General features: G+C 31.7%; 1 protein-coding gene across 2 annotated transcripts in view; it reads left to right on the forward strand.

Annotated features, from left to right (window-relative positions):
- The window catches only part of ODR4 (odr-4 GPCR localization factor homolog), a 42,394-nt gene that overhangs the window by 13,431 nt on the left and 15,714 nt on the right, over positions 1 to 13,249 (forward strand). For both annotated transcript variants that reach the window (XM_074308602.1, XM_074308603.1), the window contains exons 6-11: positions 1,804 to 1,840; positions 6,359 to 6,499; positions 7,167 to 7,262; positions 8,163 to 8,231; positions 10,633 to 10,761; positions 12,145 to 12,235. In XM_074308602.1, coding sequence (XP_074164703.1) covers positions 1,804 to 1,840; positions 6,359 to 6,499; positions 7,167 to 7,262; positions 8,163 to 8,231; positions 10,633 to 10,761; positions 12,145 to 12,235 — 563 coding nt within the window. The remainder of the gene's footprint in view (positions 1 to 1,803; positions 1,841 to 6,358; positions 6,500 to 7,166; positions 7,263 to 8,162; positions 8,232 to 10,632; positions 10,762 to 12,144; positions 12,236 to 13,249) is intronic.

Genomic DNA, 13,249 nt, shown 5'->3' on the forward strand with positions numbered 1-13,249 from the left:
TTCCCCCCTCCCACTCCGTTTTTGCTTTCCTTATCATTTTGGTTTCATTGGTTTTGTTTGTGCAAAACCTTTAGATTTTTTTATAAACAAAATGATCTGTTTTATATTTTGTAATGTTCTCTATGTATTCTTTACTCCTAAATTCTTCCCTTACCCATAAATCTGGCAAACTATTCTATCCCCTTTTAATTTGTTTATGATATCACTCTTTACATCACCTTTTTATATCTATATTTATATCTGTGTGTGTATATATATATGTATATATATATATATATATATATATATATATATATATATATATATTTATGTTTATATATCTCAATCATGTTCTCATTTTGACCTTATCTTGGTGGACAGTATGAGATGTTAGTCTCATACTAGTTAATACCATACAGTTATCCAGCTCTTCCTCCAGTTTTTGTTGGATAATGCGTTTTTGTTCCAAAAGCTTGGATCTTTGGATGTATCATATATTAGGCTACTGTGGCCATTTAATATAATGTAATTTGCACTTAATCTGTTCCACTGATTCACCTCTCTATTTCTAAGGCAGTATAAGATTGTTTTGATGATTGCCACTTTGTAATATAGGTTGAGATCTGGCATAGATAGACTATTTTCTTTCACAATTTTTTCCATTGGTTCCCATGTTATTCTTTGAGCTTTTGTTATTCTTGATAAATTTTGTCATTATTTTTTCTAGTTCTATAAAATCATTTTTTGATAGTTGGATTGGTATGGCATTGAATAAAGAGATTAATTTAGGTCGAATTGCATTTTTTTTTTTTTGTTGGCTCAGCCTACCCATAAGCAATTAATATTTTACTAGTTGTTAAGATCTGATTTTACTTGTGTAAAAAGAGTTTTACATTTGTGTTTATATAGTTCCTGGGTATGTCTTGGCATGTAGACTTCCATTTTATATTGTCTAAAATATTCTTTAAGTTAATGTTTCTGCTCATTTTTTAGGGTTCTCTAAATGAAATATTTTCTGTAAAAAGTGTTGATTTTGGATTTTGTTTATTGCCTATGCTTATTTGAACTTTCAATTTCTTTTATTATTGTAGCTGGCCTTTCTAACTCTATCAAATTGTGGTGATGCAGACATTTTTATCACTGATCTTTGATCTTATTGGATCTTATTGTGGTTTATCCTCATTGCATATAATTTTGTCTTAAATACACCACTTGTCATATTAAAGAAAGGTCTATTCTTGTTTTCTGTTATCTTGTGTTTTTGGTTTTTTTTTTTTTTTTTTTTTTATAGTAATGGATGTTGTACTTTGCCAAAAGTTTTTCTGCATTTATTGATATAATTATATGATTTTTGGTATTATTTATTAACAAGGTATATTTATTTTATAGTTTTCTAATTTTGAATTGATTCTGCATTTCTGGTATAAATCCATCCCATTTATAGTGCTCTTTGCTTTACAGTATATATTTTCTCTATTCTCTTTGCCATTATTTTTCTTTTAATTTTTTGGTTAATTTTTGAATAATTGTTAGGGTTATTGGTTTGTAGTTTTCTTTCTCTATCTTAATTCTTCCTAATTGAAGATATTTCTTTAATTTAGCATGCTACCCAGTATTTAGAGAAGGAAATAAAAGGAATAGAAAATTTTAAATTGAAAGTTATAAAAGTGTTTATTTTATTGCATTCATGTTAAAGATGATGCTAATTTTCTTACATTTGAAGTTGAATTATCTAATTTTAAAATAGATATTAGCACTTGTTCTTTTTCTTTTGTTTGATTCTATCAAATATTTACTTCATTTATGTTTCCTTAATTATTCAAGAATACTTTGCCGCACTTATGATATCCGAGACCCAAAGGTAAGATAGATATTTTTCTTCAATTTATCTTTAAACCAATTTTCTTTTTTAAAATTCTGCTTTTGTAGTTAGTTTCAGTGTATTTACTTCATCATGCTTCTACTTTCTTTTGATGTGCAAAAGCTAGCTAGAATTCTACTTACACTTGAATATAAATAAGCATTTCAGATCTATAGAAAAGGATTTAAAATACATTTTTGATAATCAAAAAGAGGAGGAAAATTCCTAAGATTTCAACAGCTGTTGATTTAAAGACTGTATAAAATACAAACCCCTCTGTGTTGCTTCCAAAGTCTGTCTCTACCCCACTTTTCCAGGTCAGTGTATGTTACTTTCATTTCCTCTCTCTTCATGTCCATGAAAGGGGCCTGCTTTCTGTTTGATATACACAATGTTTTATGTCCCATCCTTCCTCTGTGTAAGCTATTCCCTGTAACAGCACAAATGCTGCCACCTATTTAAGAGAACCCTTAGTTTCTTTCAGAGTTCATGTGCTGAAGTGTGTCCTCTCACTCTCAAAGAGAACCTGATAGTCCCAATAGCCTCAGAATCAATAGAGTGCTCCCCAGGAAATTATTATTATTTTATCTGGGTTAAGTGACTTGCCCAGGGTCACGTAGCTAGGAAGTGTTAAGTGTCTGAGGTCAGATTTGAACTCAGGTCATTTTGATTTCAGGGCTGATGCTCTCTCTCCATTGTGCCACCTAGCTGTTCCCCCCAAGAAATTATTTTATGCACATTTTATCTTGATTTTTCTTTATATATGTTTCTTATTAATAGAATGTAAATTCCTTGAGGGCAAAGAGTATTTAATTTTTGTTTTGTATAATCAGCATCTCCACAGAACCTGGGTGATGCCCAAATGCTTGTTGAATTTTAAAATTGAATAAAAGAAGTCAATTAAATTCAGGAGAACTCAGTTGAGATAATATTTTAGAAAACAGGTATCATTGTGTTTGCATTTACATGATATTAGCTGATTAAGAGGGCAAGAAAAACCAGAGAATAGAGCATTGTCAAGTAATAATTTTGCAATCCTCCCCTTTTTTGGGGGGGGGGCGGTTAAATAAGGTAATAAGACCTTGGAAGCAAGTAGAGCAGCCACTAAGGGATCAGACTTGGTTTTGAAACCAGTTTGTATCTTGACGTGAATACATGCAGAGACACAGGCACGGCTTCTGTCTTCAGTACAGAAAGGTGCTGCAGAATACTATTACCTCATGTGTTAAATACTAGAAAGAATGGTAAGCTTTGCTTCAGTCTCCAATATAATCTCAGGCTACTGTATAACATAACCAGAAGAGGTGAGGAAAGAAGAAACACCCACAGAAAGTTTCTGATTAAAAGAAGTAGATTTAATTTAGTACTATTTTCCTGAAAAAATTTATAAGGTGGCATATTCCTGTTTAGAGCATTGATCATTATCAATGATCAATTGTTAAATAGCTTCAAATCGTTAAATAGCTTTGAAAGTGGCATTTTTGTTTCTGTAATTTAAATGCTATTAAAGATATATCAAGATAATCTAATTCAAACATTTTATTATATACATAAAAACCAGTGCTTTCTACTATCCCATGCTAGAATTTTAGATGAAGAAGAGTTTAATATCTTTGCTGGAGGTTGATCTCTTTTCTATTATTTTTTTAATAGTTTTTATTTACCAGATATATACACGATAATTTCACAACATTGACAATAGCCAAACTGTTCTAATTTTTCCCCTCCTTCCACCCCCCCCCCCCATGGCAGGTTGATCAACACATGTTCAGTATGTTAAAGTATAAATTAAATACAATATATGTATACATGTCCAAACAGTTGTTTTGCTGTACAAAAAGAATTGGACTTTGAAATAGTCCATTTAGCCTGTGAAGGAAATCCGAAATGCAAGCAGACAAAATTAGAGGGATTAGGAATTCCATGCAGTGGTTCATAGTCATCTCTCACAGTTCTCCTGCTAGGTGTAGCTGGTTCAGTTCATTACTACTCTAATGGAACTGATCTGGTTCATCTCATTGTTGAAAATGGCCACATCCATCAGAATTGATCATCATTCTTTTCTAATATTCTTAAACTATTATTTTTGAAGATGCAATTTTTACTGTAAGTATAATTTTTGTAATTGGTGTAAGAGGCTTTATACCAGTTGTTTAAAATTGTATAATTTAATATATAAGCCAATACAATAAAAAATTAATGAATAATACTTTTATCTCCAAAAAATTCTTATTATGATACCCATTTATAGCTTAGCACATGGAGTAGAGAGTCTTGAATTGACAGTGTAATCAGTTAATTACAGTCATACACTTAACAGTGTAATTAGTAAACTACTTTATTCCCTTGAAAAAGGCAGTTTGATGTTGAGGAGGCACAAGTATGTAACTTAAAAGGAGGTTGAGATGTAGGGAAGAGGGGACAGTAAAGGAGCAAGGTTTGGGTTAGGTGAGATGATAGGATTATTGACTAAATAGAGCATGTCAACATGAGCACCCTGGGAGCTTTATACAGTTTCCCTTTGGTAAAGTCAGGCATTGATCCAATTCCTTCGTTTTATAGATGAAGTAGTTGAAGACTAGTGAAATCAAAGTCACACACTGCTAGTTAATGTCCTTAAAAGTTCAATATTTTTTGGTCACTCAGAATTTATTGCCTACAGTGTTCCAGGAATTGTGTAAAGTATTGGAGATAACAAAGGCAAAACACAAGTTCCTATTGTCAAGAAGTTCATTCTAATGCAGGAGATAACTATGCAAATAACAACATATAGATGTGCTATATGTGGAATAAATTGGGAGTAATCTAAAGAGTTTTATTTTTACTTTTAAAATAGTTTTATTTTCTTATGGAAAAATGCTCTCTCATTTGTAATTTTTTCTGTCAGAAAGATTAAGCCTTAGGTCTAAACTACCAGAAAGATAAAAAGATCTCCATTTAATGGCAATCTGCTGAAATTGTCCATATGGCTTTACAGGTCAATGAAGAAAAAGAATCATAGGATCTAGAGCTAAAAGGGACTAAAAGAGATCAACTTTCTCTTTTTTTGCTGAAGATATGGCCTGCTGATACATCAGATAGCACATTATTGTTAGAGGGATATTTTAAACATCTTTGCTGCTTTCTGTCTACCATGTGGATCAGTCTACATATGTTAATTCCTGTGTATAGATACATATACTCAAAGATATATTTTCCACAATCAAGATGGAGAAACAAAAATCTAAATGGCAATTCTCATTTCACTTCTTATAAATGTTTGGAGCTGCTTTATGAAATGATTTTGAATACTAATGCTACTACAAAGCAATTTCATTTGGACTTTTAAAAACATTCACAGAATTATCATTTTAATTTATTTTTTAGAAATCCAAAAGAATTTATTTTTAAAGCACATCATTAATTAAGTTGTTTCCTATGTAGGACTTTAAATATTGTAAATAGCTACTTATGAGAATGCTCATTGCAAAAATTTATTTTAGTGGAGTGGCATTGGAAATGTGTATCTAATTCACATAGGTGTAGACAAAAAAGTAAAATCCAATATTCTGATGGTAGTGGAAATCTTCAACATAAAGAAGAGCCAACTCACTTCCAGTTGATCAATGATGGACAGAGGTAGCTACACCCAGAGAAGAAACACTGGGAAGTGAATGTAAATTGTTAGCACTAATATCTGTCTGCCCAGGTTACATGTACCTTCGGAATCTAATGCTTATTGTGCAACAAGAAAATGGTATTTACACACATGTATTGTATCTAGGTTATAATGTAACACATGTAAAATGTATGGGATTGCCTATCATTGGGGGGAGGGAGTAGAGGGGGGGGATAATTTGGAAAAATGAATACAAGGGATAATATTATATTAAAAATATATAATAAAATTATTAAAAAAAAAAAGTAAAATCCATCTCTCATCACATCTTAGTATTCTGATATTCCTTTATTTCTTTTAACGTGTTAAAGAATACTGTGTTCTGTTTTAAAGAAGTCTTTTAACATTTGTGGAATACCCTTGACAGAGATACTTAAAAGAGTAAGAATTCCTGGGCTCTTGTTTTTACAAAGTTGAGTCGTTTATTATAGTATTTCAGTCCCGGGCTGTTTGGCATGTTAGACACATAGTCATTGTTCACAGTATGGGCATGCAATAAATACATTTCAGCATGTACAAATGTAAAATTCCAAGTGTTAGAGGAGTAATAGGACTCTTATAAGAGATGAAGCCATAGTGCTTTTAGATATGACAGATTTGGTTCTAGTAACATCTCTGCTTTGTGAAATCTGGGGTCCGTGACCTCTCAGAGGTAATAGTGAACCTTAGGAGAATTCTGCTTTGTATTACTTAGTATTTTCATTCTAGAATAGAAATGTCATAATTAAGGAAATCTGGCAAAGTTTGTTAGTCCCATAACATAATTGCTTATCCTTATCCATAATATATTTTTGTTTGAAGTACATCATTTTATATGTGTTTTTAAGTTTCATTCTTGTTTCTCCTTTCATTACTTCTAGAGTTCAGCAAAACCTGCAGACTGGAAATATCAAAGTGGACTATCTAATTCATGGCTTTCTTTAGATTGCACAATTCATGTTAACATTCATGTCCCACTTTCATCTACAACTGCCAGCTATTCCCTAGAGAAAAATACAAAGGTAATAGATATAATAATTTTCTATTATTTGACATTATTATGTGGTGATTTGTTATAGCTGCCTTTTTTCTCTGTGTTGTTTGTAAATACCTTGATGGTGTGCATAATCAACCAGTGGCTTATAGTTGTTTTGTTTCTTGGACATATTAGGTGGTTGGTGTAAATTTTTATTGGGGGAAAAAAAAAATGTCCTGGTTGGTCCTCTTAGACCTCATTTTAGGCTTTTTTATTTTGCTTTGTATTATTTTTCTCGGATCTCAGACTTAGGATTTCTCCTCTTTTGTTGCTTTTTGCTCTTTCTATTAACAAGAGAACTCTCTGAAACTATTTGATATCTTTCATTCCATATTATAGTTACTTTCTGTAGTATCTTATGTTCTTTTTATTTTTTCAGACTTTTGAATTGAGATGTAGTTAAACTTTTTATTCTATATTTTACATGTATTTGGAGAGATTTATTTACATTTTAGATATACATATAGATGTAAAACTCAATTTTTGCTCAGGAAAGGAGGGTTAAAAATATGTATGGAAGATTAGGCATATATTTCAAGGTTTTTTTAAACATGATTGCAAGAATATTATCTTAATATTAAATGTTGCAAATAATTTTAGTTTTTTAAAGAACTTTGTAAGCATGGATTTAAATGAGTTGATTTTCTTTTAAGAATGGACTTTCACGCTGGGCCAAGCAAATTGAAGGTGGTGTGTATTTGATCAATGGACAAGTTAAAGAAGAAGATTGTGAACTCTTGGAAGGACAGGTGAATTCAGGAAATTATTATTTAGCTATTAAATGACTTAAATATTTCCTTTAAGATGAAAATAAAATGTATGTATATTCTGACAATACCATAGAATTGGTCTATCATTTAGTCCCAGTATTTCTTAATTTTCTTTTTCTTTTTCTTTTCTTTCTTTTTTTCTTTTTCTTTTTCTTTCTTTCTTTCTTTCTTTTTTTTTTTTTTTTTTGCTGCTGAGGCAGTTGGAGTTAAGTGACTTGCCCAGGGTCACACAGCTAGGAAGTATTAAGTGTCTGAGACCAAATTTGGACTCAGGTCCTCCTGACTTCAGGGCTAATGGTCTGTCCACTGTGCCACCTACCTGCCCAGTATACTAGTCCCAGTATTAACTAAAAATTTATACTTTAATATGCAATTAAGGACCAAATGTATTAATCAGACTATGATTCAATCTTGAAAAACTTTCTGGAATATTTATAGTTCTGTGTCTCTGAGTACCATCATAGTAATTAACATCTTATTTATCCTGTTATTAGATCCAGAGTGATTCTGACTCGAAACCATGTTTCTAGTGAGTTAATTGGAATAGAAAAAGTCAGAGAGGGATTGATTTTTCAGAAGTTTTGGTGATTTATAGTTCAAAAATTTTATCCCTCCCCCCCAATTTTTTTTTTTTTTTATGATCAGTATAAAAAACATTGTACTGTTTCTTGATAGTGCTTTTCCCTTAATTTCTTTAGATTTTATTTATTTTTTATTAAGCCTATAGTATTTATAGATTTTGGAGTTTTATTAGATCTGTTCAGTCTGTCACTAAAAATGTCTTTATGATAGTTCCTAAATTACCTCTTTTAAGAATCTAAATGCAATATTTATTGTCTACATAATTAGTGTTTTAATTTTTTTTTCTTTTTCTTTCAGAAAAAGTCTTCCAGAGGAAATACTCAAACTACTAGTCAAACTTTTGATGTCAGGGTTCTAACACATTTGGTAAATATTGGGAAAATGCTACTAATCTAAAATCTTTTCATAAAGTCATTAAAATAGCAATAACAAAATTGACATTTAAGTAATTCATAGAAATATCATTTTTCGGAAACTATTTCTGACTACATCTTTATCCCTAAAGCTTGGAGGAAAGGAAGAATGAGAGATGGTGTTCAAGGGATGTTATAATTTGGGAGAAGTAGGAGCTCATAAATGGATGGCCTTAACTTTTTAGTATATTTTGCTGAAAGAGAGTAAGGATAGATGGTATAGTGTGAAGGAAAATTTAGACTCAGTTGTGAGAAATCTTATCAGGGAAGAATAAAAGGATTGGTGCACAATACTGAAGTCCCATTTAAGATTAGATAATGTATGTGAGCTTCATCTGATTGGTGTGGCTAGCTCTTATCCATGTATAAAGTATTTAAAGTTAGATGATGTAGAACATAAAGGAGAGATAATTATCTCATCTGCCTCCAATAAACTCCAGTGAACCCTATTTTGCCACAGGAAGAGATTATAGGAAGGTACAGAATGCCATGTTTGGAGAATGGTTAGTCTTCCCTTTTTTCTAGAACATGGAGAGTCTGAAGGAAAATAATGAAATAGTCTGGAACTCTAGGTTGGGAGCACATTATTCCAGATTTTTAAATACCAAATTAAAAACTTTATTGATTGATTGCTGAGGCATTTGGGATTGATTTGCCCAGGGTCACATAGCTAGAACATGTTAAGTGCCTGAGGCCAAATTTGAATTCAGGTCCTCCTGACTTCAGGGATGGTGCTCTACCCGCTACACCAACTAGCTGTCCCACTTTGTTTATATTTTATTCTACAAGTACTACATCATAGTTTTAGCAAGTTTTTTTCTTATTCTGACTCATAATTTTCTTGCCTTAACTTTCATCCACGGGTTGCGTTTTCTATAACCAAGAACAAGAGTGAATTGCCTTATACATGATAATCTTTCACTTGAAGATTCTGTCATATCCTGCCCCTTTCTTGTCTATTCATTCTGTCTGCCCTAATCAAAAAAATAGAAACAAGTTTCCCCAAAGAGGACTGTATCTTAAGCTACCGTTCTGTCTTCCCTATTACTAAAGTCCTACAAAAAGCAGTCTGTATCCTTGATACCCTGACTTCCTTTCCCCTCTTCCTGTCTTTCTACCAACTTCATCCTTCATCTTTTGTAAATAAGGTATCCATTCCCACCATTCTACTGAAATTATATTCCTTAACACTATACTTTTCTGATTCCTTTTCTGTTTCTCTAACTGCTTGTTCTGTTTCCTTTGTTTCCTTCTTCTGTGGCCCTTCTTTTTATCTCTGTTCCTTTCCCAAGAGATGGATATTTCAACAAGTTTTTTGCATGTTTTTTTTTTTTTTACTTAGAACTTGCTATATTCTCTTCCTTAGTGATTACCTCTACTCTATGGTTTCAACTATTATTTCTGTATGACGGTTTACCAGTTTTTTGGGTTTTTTAAAAAAAATTTTCCTTAAGCCTCATTTTGAAACCCATACTGGGTATTTATATCTGCTTGTCATACTAGTAATTTAAATTTGTACTTCAGAAATCAAATTCATAATCTTCTCATTTAAACTAGCTCCTCCTGATTTTTCTATTTCTGTGAACTGTATCATTATTCTCCTAATAAATCAGGCTTGAAATTTTTCTGAGTATCTTCTTCACTCCAGTTAGCTTTTTTTTTTGGTCAGCCCAGGCAAAAGTGACCTTCATATTATCTGAACCTCATTATCTGAAGCACATGTATTATATATTATATCTCATATGCTTTATCTATAGTCTTCTTTCTTCTATTGATTTGGAAACTCTTTGAGGGCATCATCATTCATTCCTCCATAATACAGAGCTTAAGAGCAATTCCTACTCAAGATTTATTTTTTGGAATGAATATTTAATAGCATTCAGGACACATAGGGACTGGACTTGTAATTTCAATGGAATAAAACACTTTCAGAAGATGAAATTCCCCAAGTCATGCTATTTTTGCATCCTCTCTGCTACTTAGTCTTATTTACTTAAGAAAACTGACAGAGTAGGTGACTTATTTAGAGTTACATAAGTATTATGTGTTAGAACTGGGACTTAAATCAAGGCTTTGCTGGTTTTGATGTCACACTACTTTTCATATTCTTAAAAGAAAAATAAATTGCATTTGATTTCAAGTTAACAATATAGATGCTCAGGAGAACTACTAAACTACAAAAAGGAAAATGGGGTAAAGACCATTTCATAATTAAGTTATGTTATTTTCAAACCCTGGGGTAGGAAGTAAGTCATGCTCATACTAATGTAAATTTTAACTTGGCACTTGTTTTATTTATAGTGGGAGGGGTTACTTAATCATTATTTAGACTAAATGCACTATTTCTCTTTCAGCTCCTCAATTCAAATCACAGATCAACAGCTACAGTCCAGGTCTGCAGTGGTTCTGTGAATCTCAAGGGTTCTGTGACATGTAGAGCTTATATTCACAGCAACAAACCCAAGGTTAAAGATGCTGTTCAGGTCAGAGCATATCTACTATTTTGCAAGGCATGATAATGTTTTACTATAGTGATTCCATACGTTTTAGTCTTTTGAAACTTGGAATAATTTGTCTCTATTTGGCAGAATAATGTAGTGTATATACCATTAAGGTTCTCTTTAGGGTTCTTGCGAGGAAAATGTTTAAAAAACTAAATGTGACATTAATCTTATTTTTAAATTACTAAGATCACAGTACTAATGAAAATGTAGTTTATCCACATGTTCAGAATAAAATCTGAGATCTTATGTTTCACAGATCTTTATTCTCTTTTTTTCTTTAAGTTGAAATACCTTGTGCATATTGCTTGGTATTTTCAAAGGATCTGTGATTACATCAGTGTGGGTAATATTGCTCTCTTATGTTTTGGTGATTACCCAGGACTGTATATAAAATTTTTTTCTAGTTCATAATAGCTCATAAATAATGGTACAACCAGATTACCCTTCTCAGATTGTTGCTGCATAAAAGACCCACTTCCTTGTCAATTTAACTTTTTCTTAATGAAGTTTGTGTTACCTCTTGCTTAAAAGTCATCCTTTATATATGCTGCACCCTTCTTCTGATGTACATCTTTTCATTGCTCTTTGGGTCACTCACAGTTTTGATTCTTAAAAAATTATGACATCTCATAAATTGTAGCTATATGGTAATTACCAAAAGGAATATTACTATCAAAGAAATTAATTTTTGTGTTTAGGAAGCATCTTTCATTTGTTAAGCATATACTATTTCTTATATAAAATTATTTTTATTATTAATAAGATGTAGTGTATATCGTTTTATTTTATATTTCTTCATTTTCACATATGAAAGTGGAAGGAATTTGTCCTTACTTGATAAATTACACGACTTTCTATAGGATCATCAGCTTAACATGGATGAACTATCATGTTAAAATGAATCCCAGGTCCAACTTCTCTGAATGTTCTTTTTCTGAGAACAACAGAAAAGATTGAATTATCATTGTGAGAATTATGACACACTTTGGAATAATTATGTAGTTTACCAGTTCAGAGCATTGACATTGAATAGTATTATTTATACAATATGTATATACTTATTAATTTGGAAATAACTAATTTGGATAGAACTGAGCTGAAATTTTATCTTTATTCTATTAAAGGAAAAATACTTTTATGATATTGTTGAATATGGCTGAAGAGAAAAATATTAAAAATGAGCTTGGAAAGGAAATATTTACCTGCTTTAAGGACTTGTCATTCACTTTAGATTTTGAATTATGTTTTCATGTATACTTAAGTAAACATAATTTGCTCTGTTTCAAAATTGTATCAGGATCTTATAGCAAGATCTCTACAGTAATATGTCAGTTCCTAATCGTGTTATTGTTTTGTCTGTAGGCATTAAAAAGAGATATATTGAACACAGTGTCTGATCGTTGTGAAATACTTTTTGAAGATCTTCTTATGAATGAAATACCAAGCAAAAAAGGTTTGAATATTTTAAAATTTTAATTTATGTTTTCTTTATTTGATGCAGGAGTATATCAAGGTATAATTGGATACACTTAAGGCTTTGTGATAGAATAAGCTATTTTCAATTACAATAAAGTCTCATTAGCACTTCATGAATAAATTCTAGCAATACTAAGACTTTTGGGAGAGCCTTATTTTTGTGAGTTCCTGCATGCAGGACATGCAGAAAAACTTCTACCCTGTCCTTTCCATCCAGAAAGTTGCTAAACTATCTCAAGATTAGAGGTATCGATATGGCTTAGTGGATAGAGAGCTAGGTCTAGTCAGGAATACTTAAATTGAAATCTGTCTTCAAATACTTATTGGCTATATGATCCTGGGCAAGTCACTTAACCTAACTATTTGTCTTAATCCACTGGAGAAAGAAATGGCAAAACACTGTCCATGAATGTGAAGACTGTTGAGCACCACCACCAATTCAATTTTGTAATTGAGAATTAAAATATTTACTCTATAACTAGTTTTAAACATAGATCTGAATTCCACAACTTAAAATGTGGGCAAACATTCATTTGAGAAATATAGAATTTGAAATGGAAAAACCATAGAGTTGGAAAGGACTTTGGATGCCATATAATCTCACCCTCTTGTTTTAAAGATTACGAAATAGAAACTTAAAGAGAATAAGTGACTTGTCTATAGTCATATAGCTGATGTTAGGGGGATTCCATATCAGGCAGATCTTCCTGAATCCTGCGTTTTTACCACCACATGGCCTCTTGTATATTTTAGAAGTTGTTTAGTTGTTTCAGTCATGTCTGAGTCTTTGTGACCGCATTGGGGATTTTCTTGGCAAAAATATTTGAAGGCTTTGCCATTTCCTTTTTTAGTTTATTTTACAGGTGAGGAACTGAGGCAAACAGGGTTAAGTGACTTACCCAGGGTCACACAGCTAGTAAGCATCTGAGGTGAGATTTGAATTCAGTCAAGAGGAATCTTCCTAACTTTGAGCCAAGGACTCTATCCACTG

Source organism: Sminthopsis crassicaudata, chromosome 4 (genome assembly GCF_048593235.1).
Source record: "Sminthopsis crassicaudata isolate SCR6 chromosome 4, ASM4859323v1, whole genome shotgun sequence".
Taxonomy (NCBI): domain Eukaryota; kingdom Metazoa; phylum Chordata; class Mammalia; order Dasyuromorphia; family Dasyuridae; genus Sminthopsis; species Sminthopsis crassicaudata.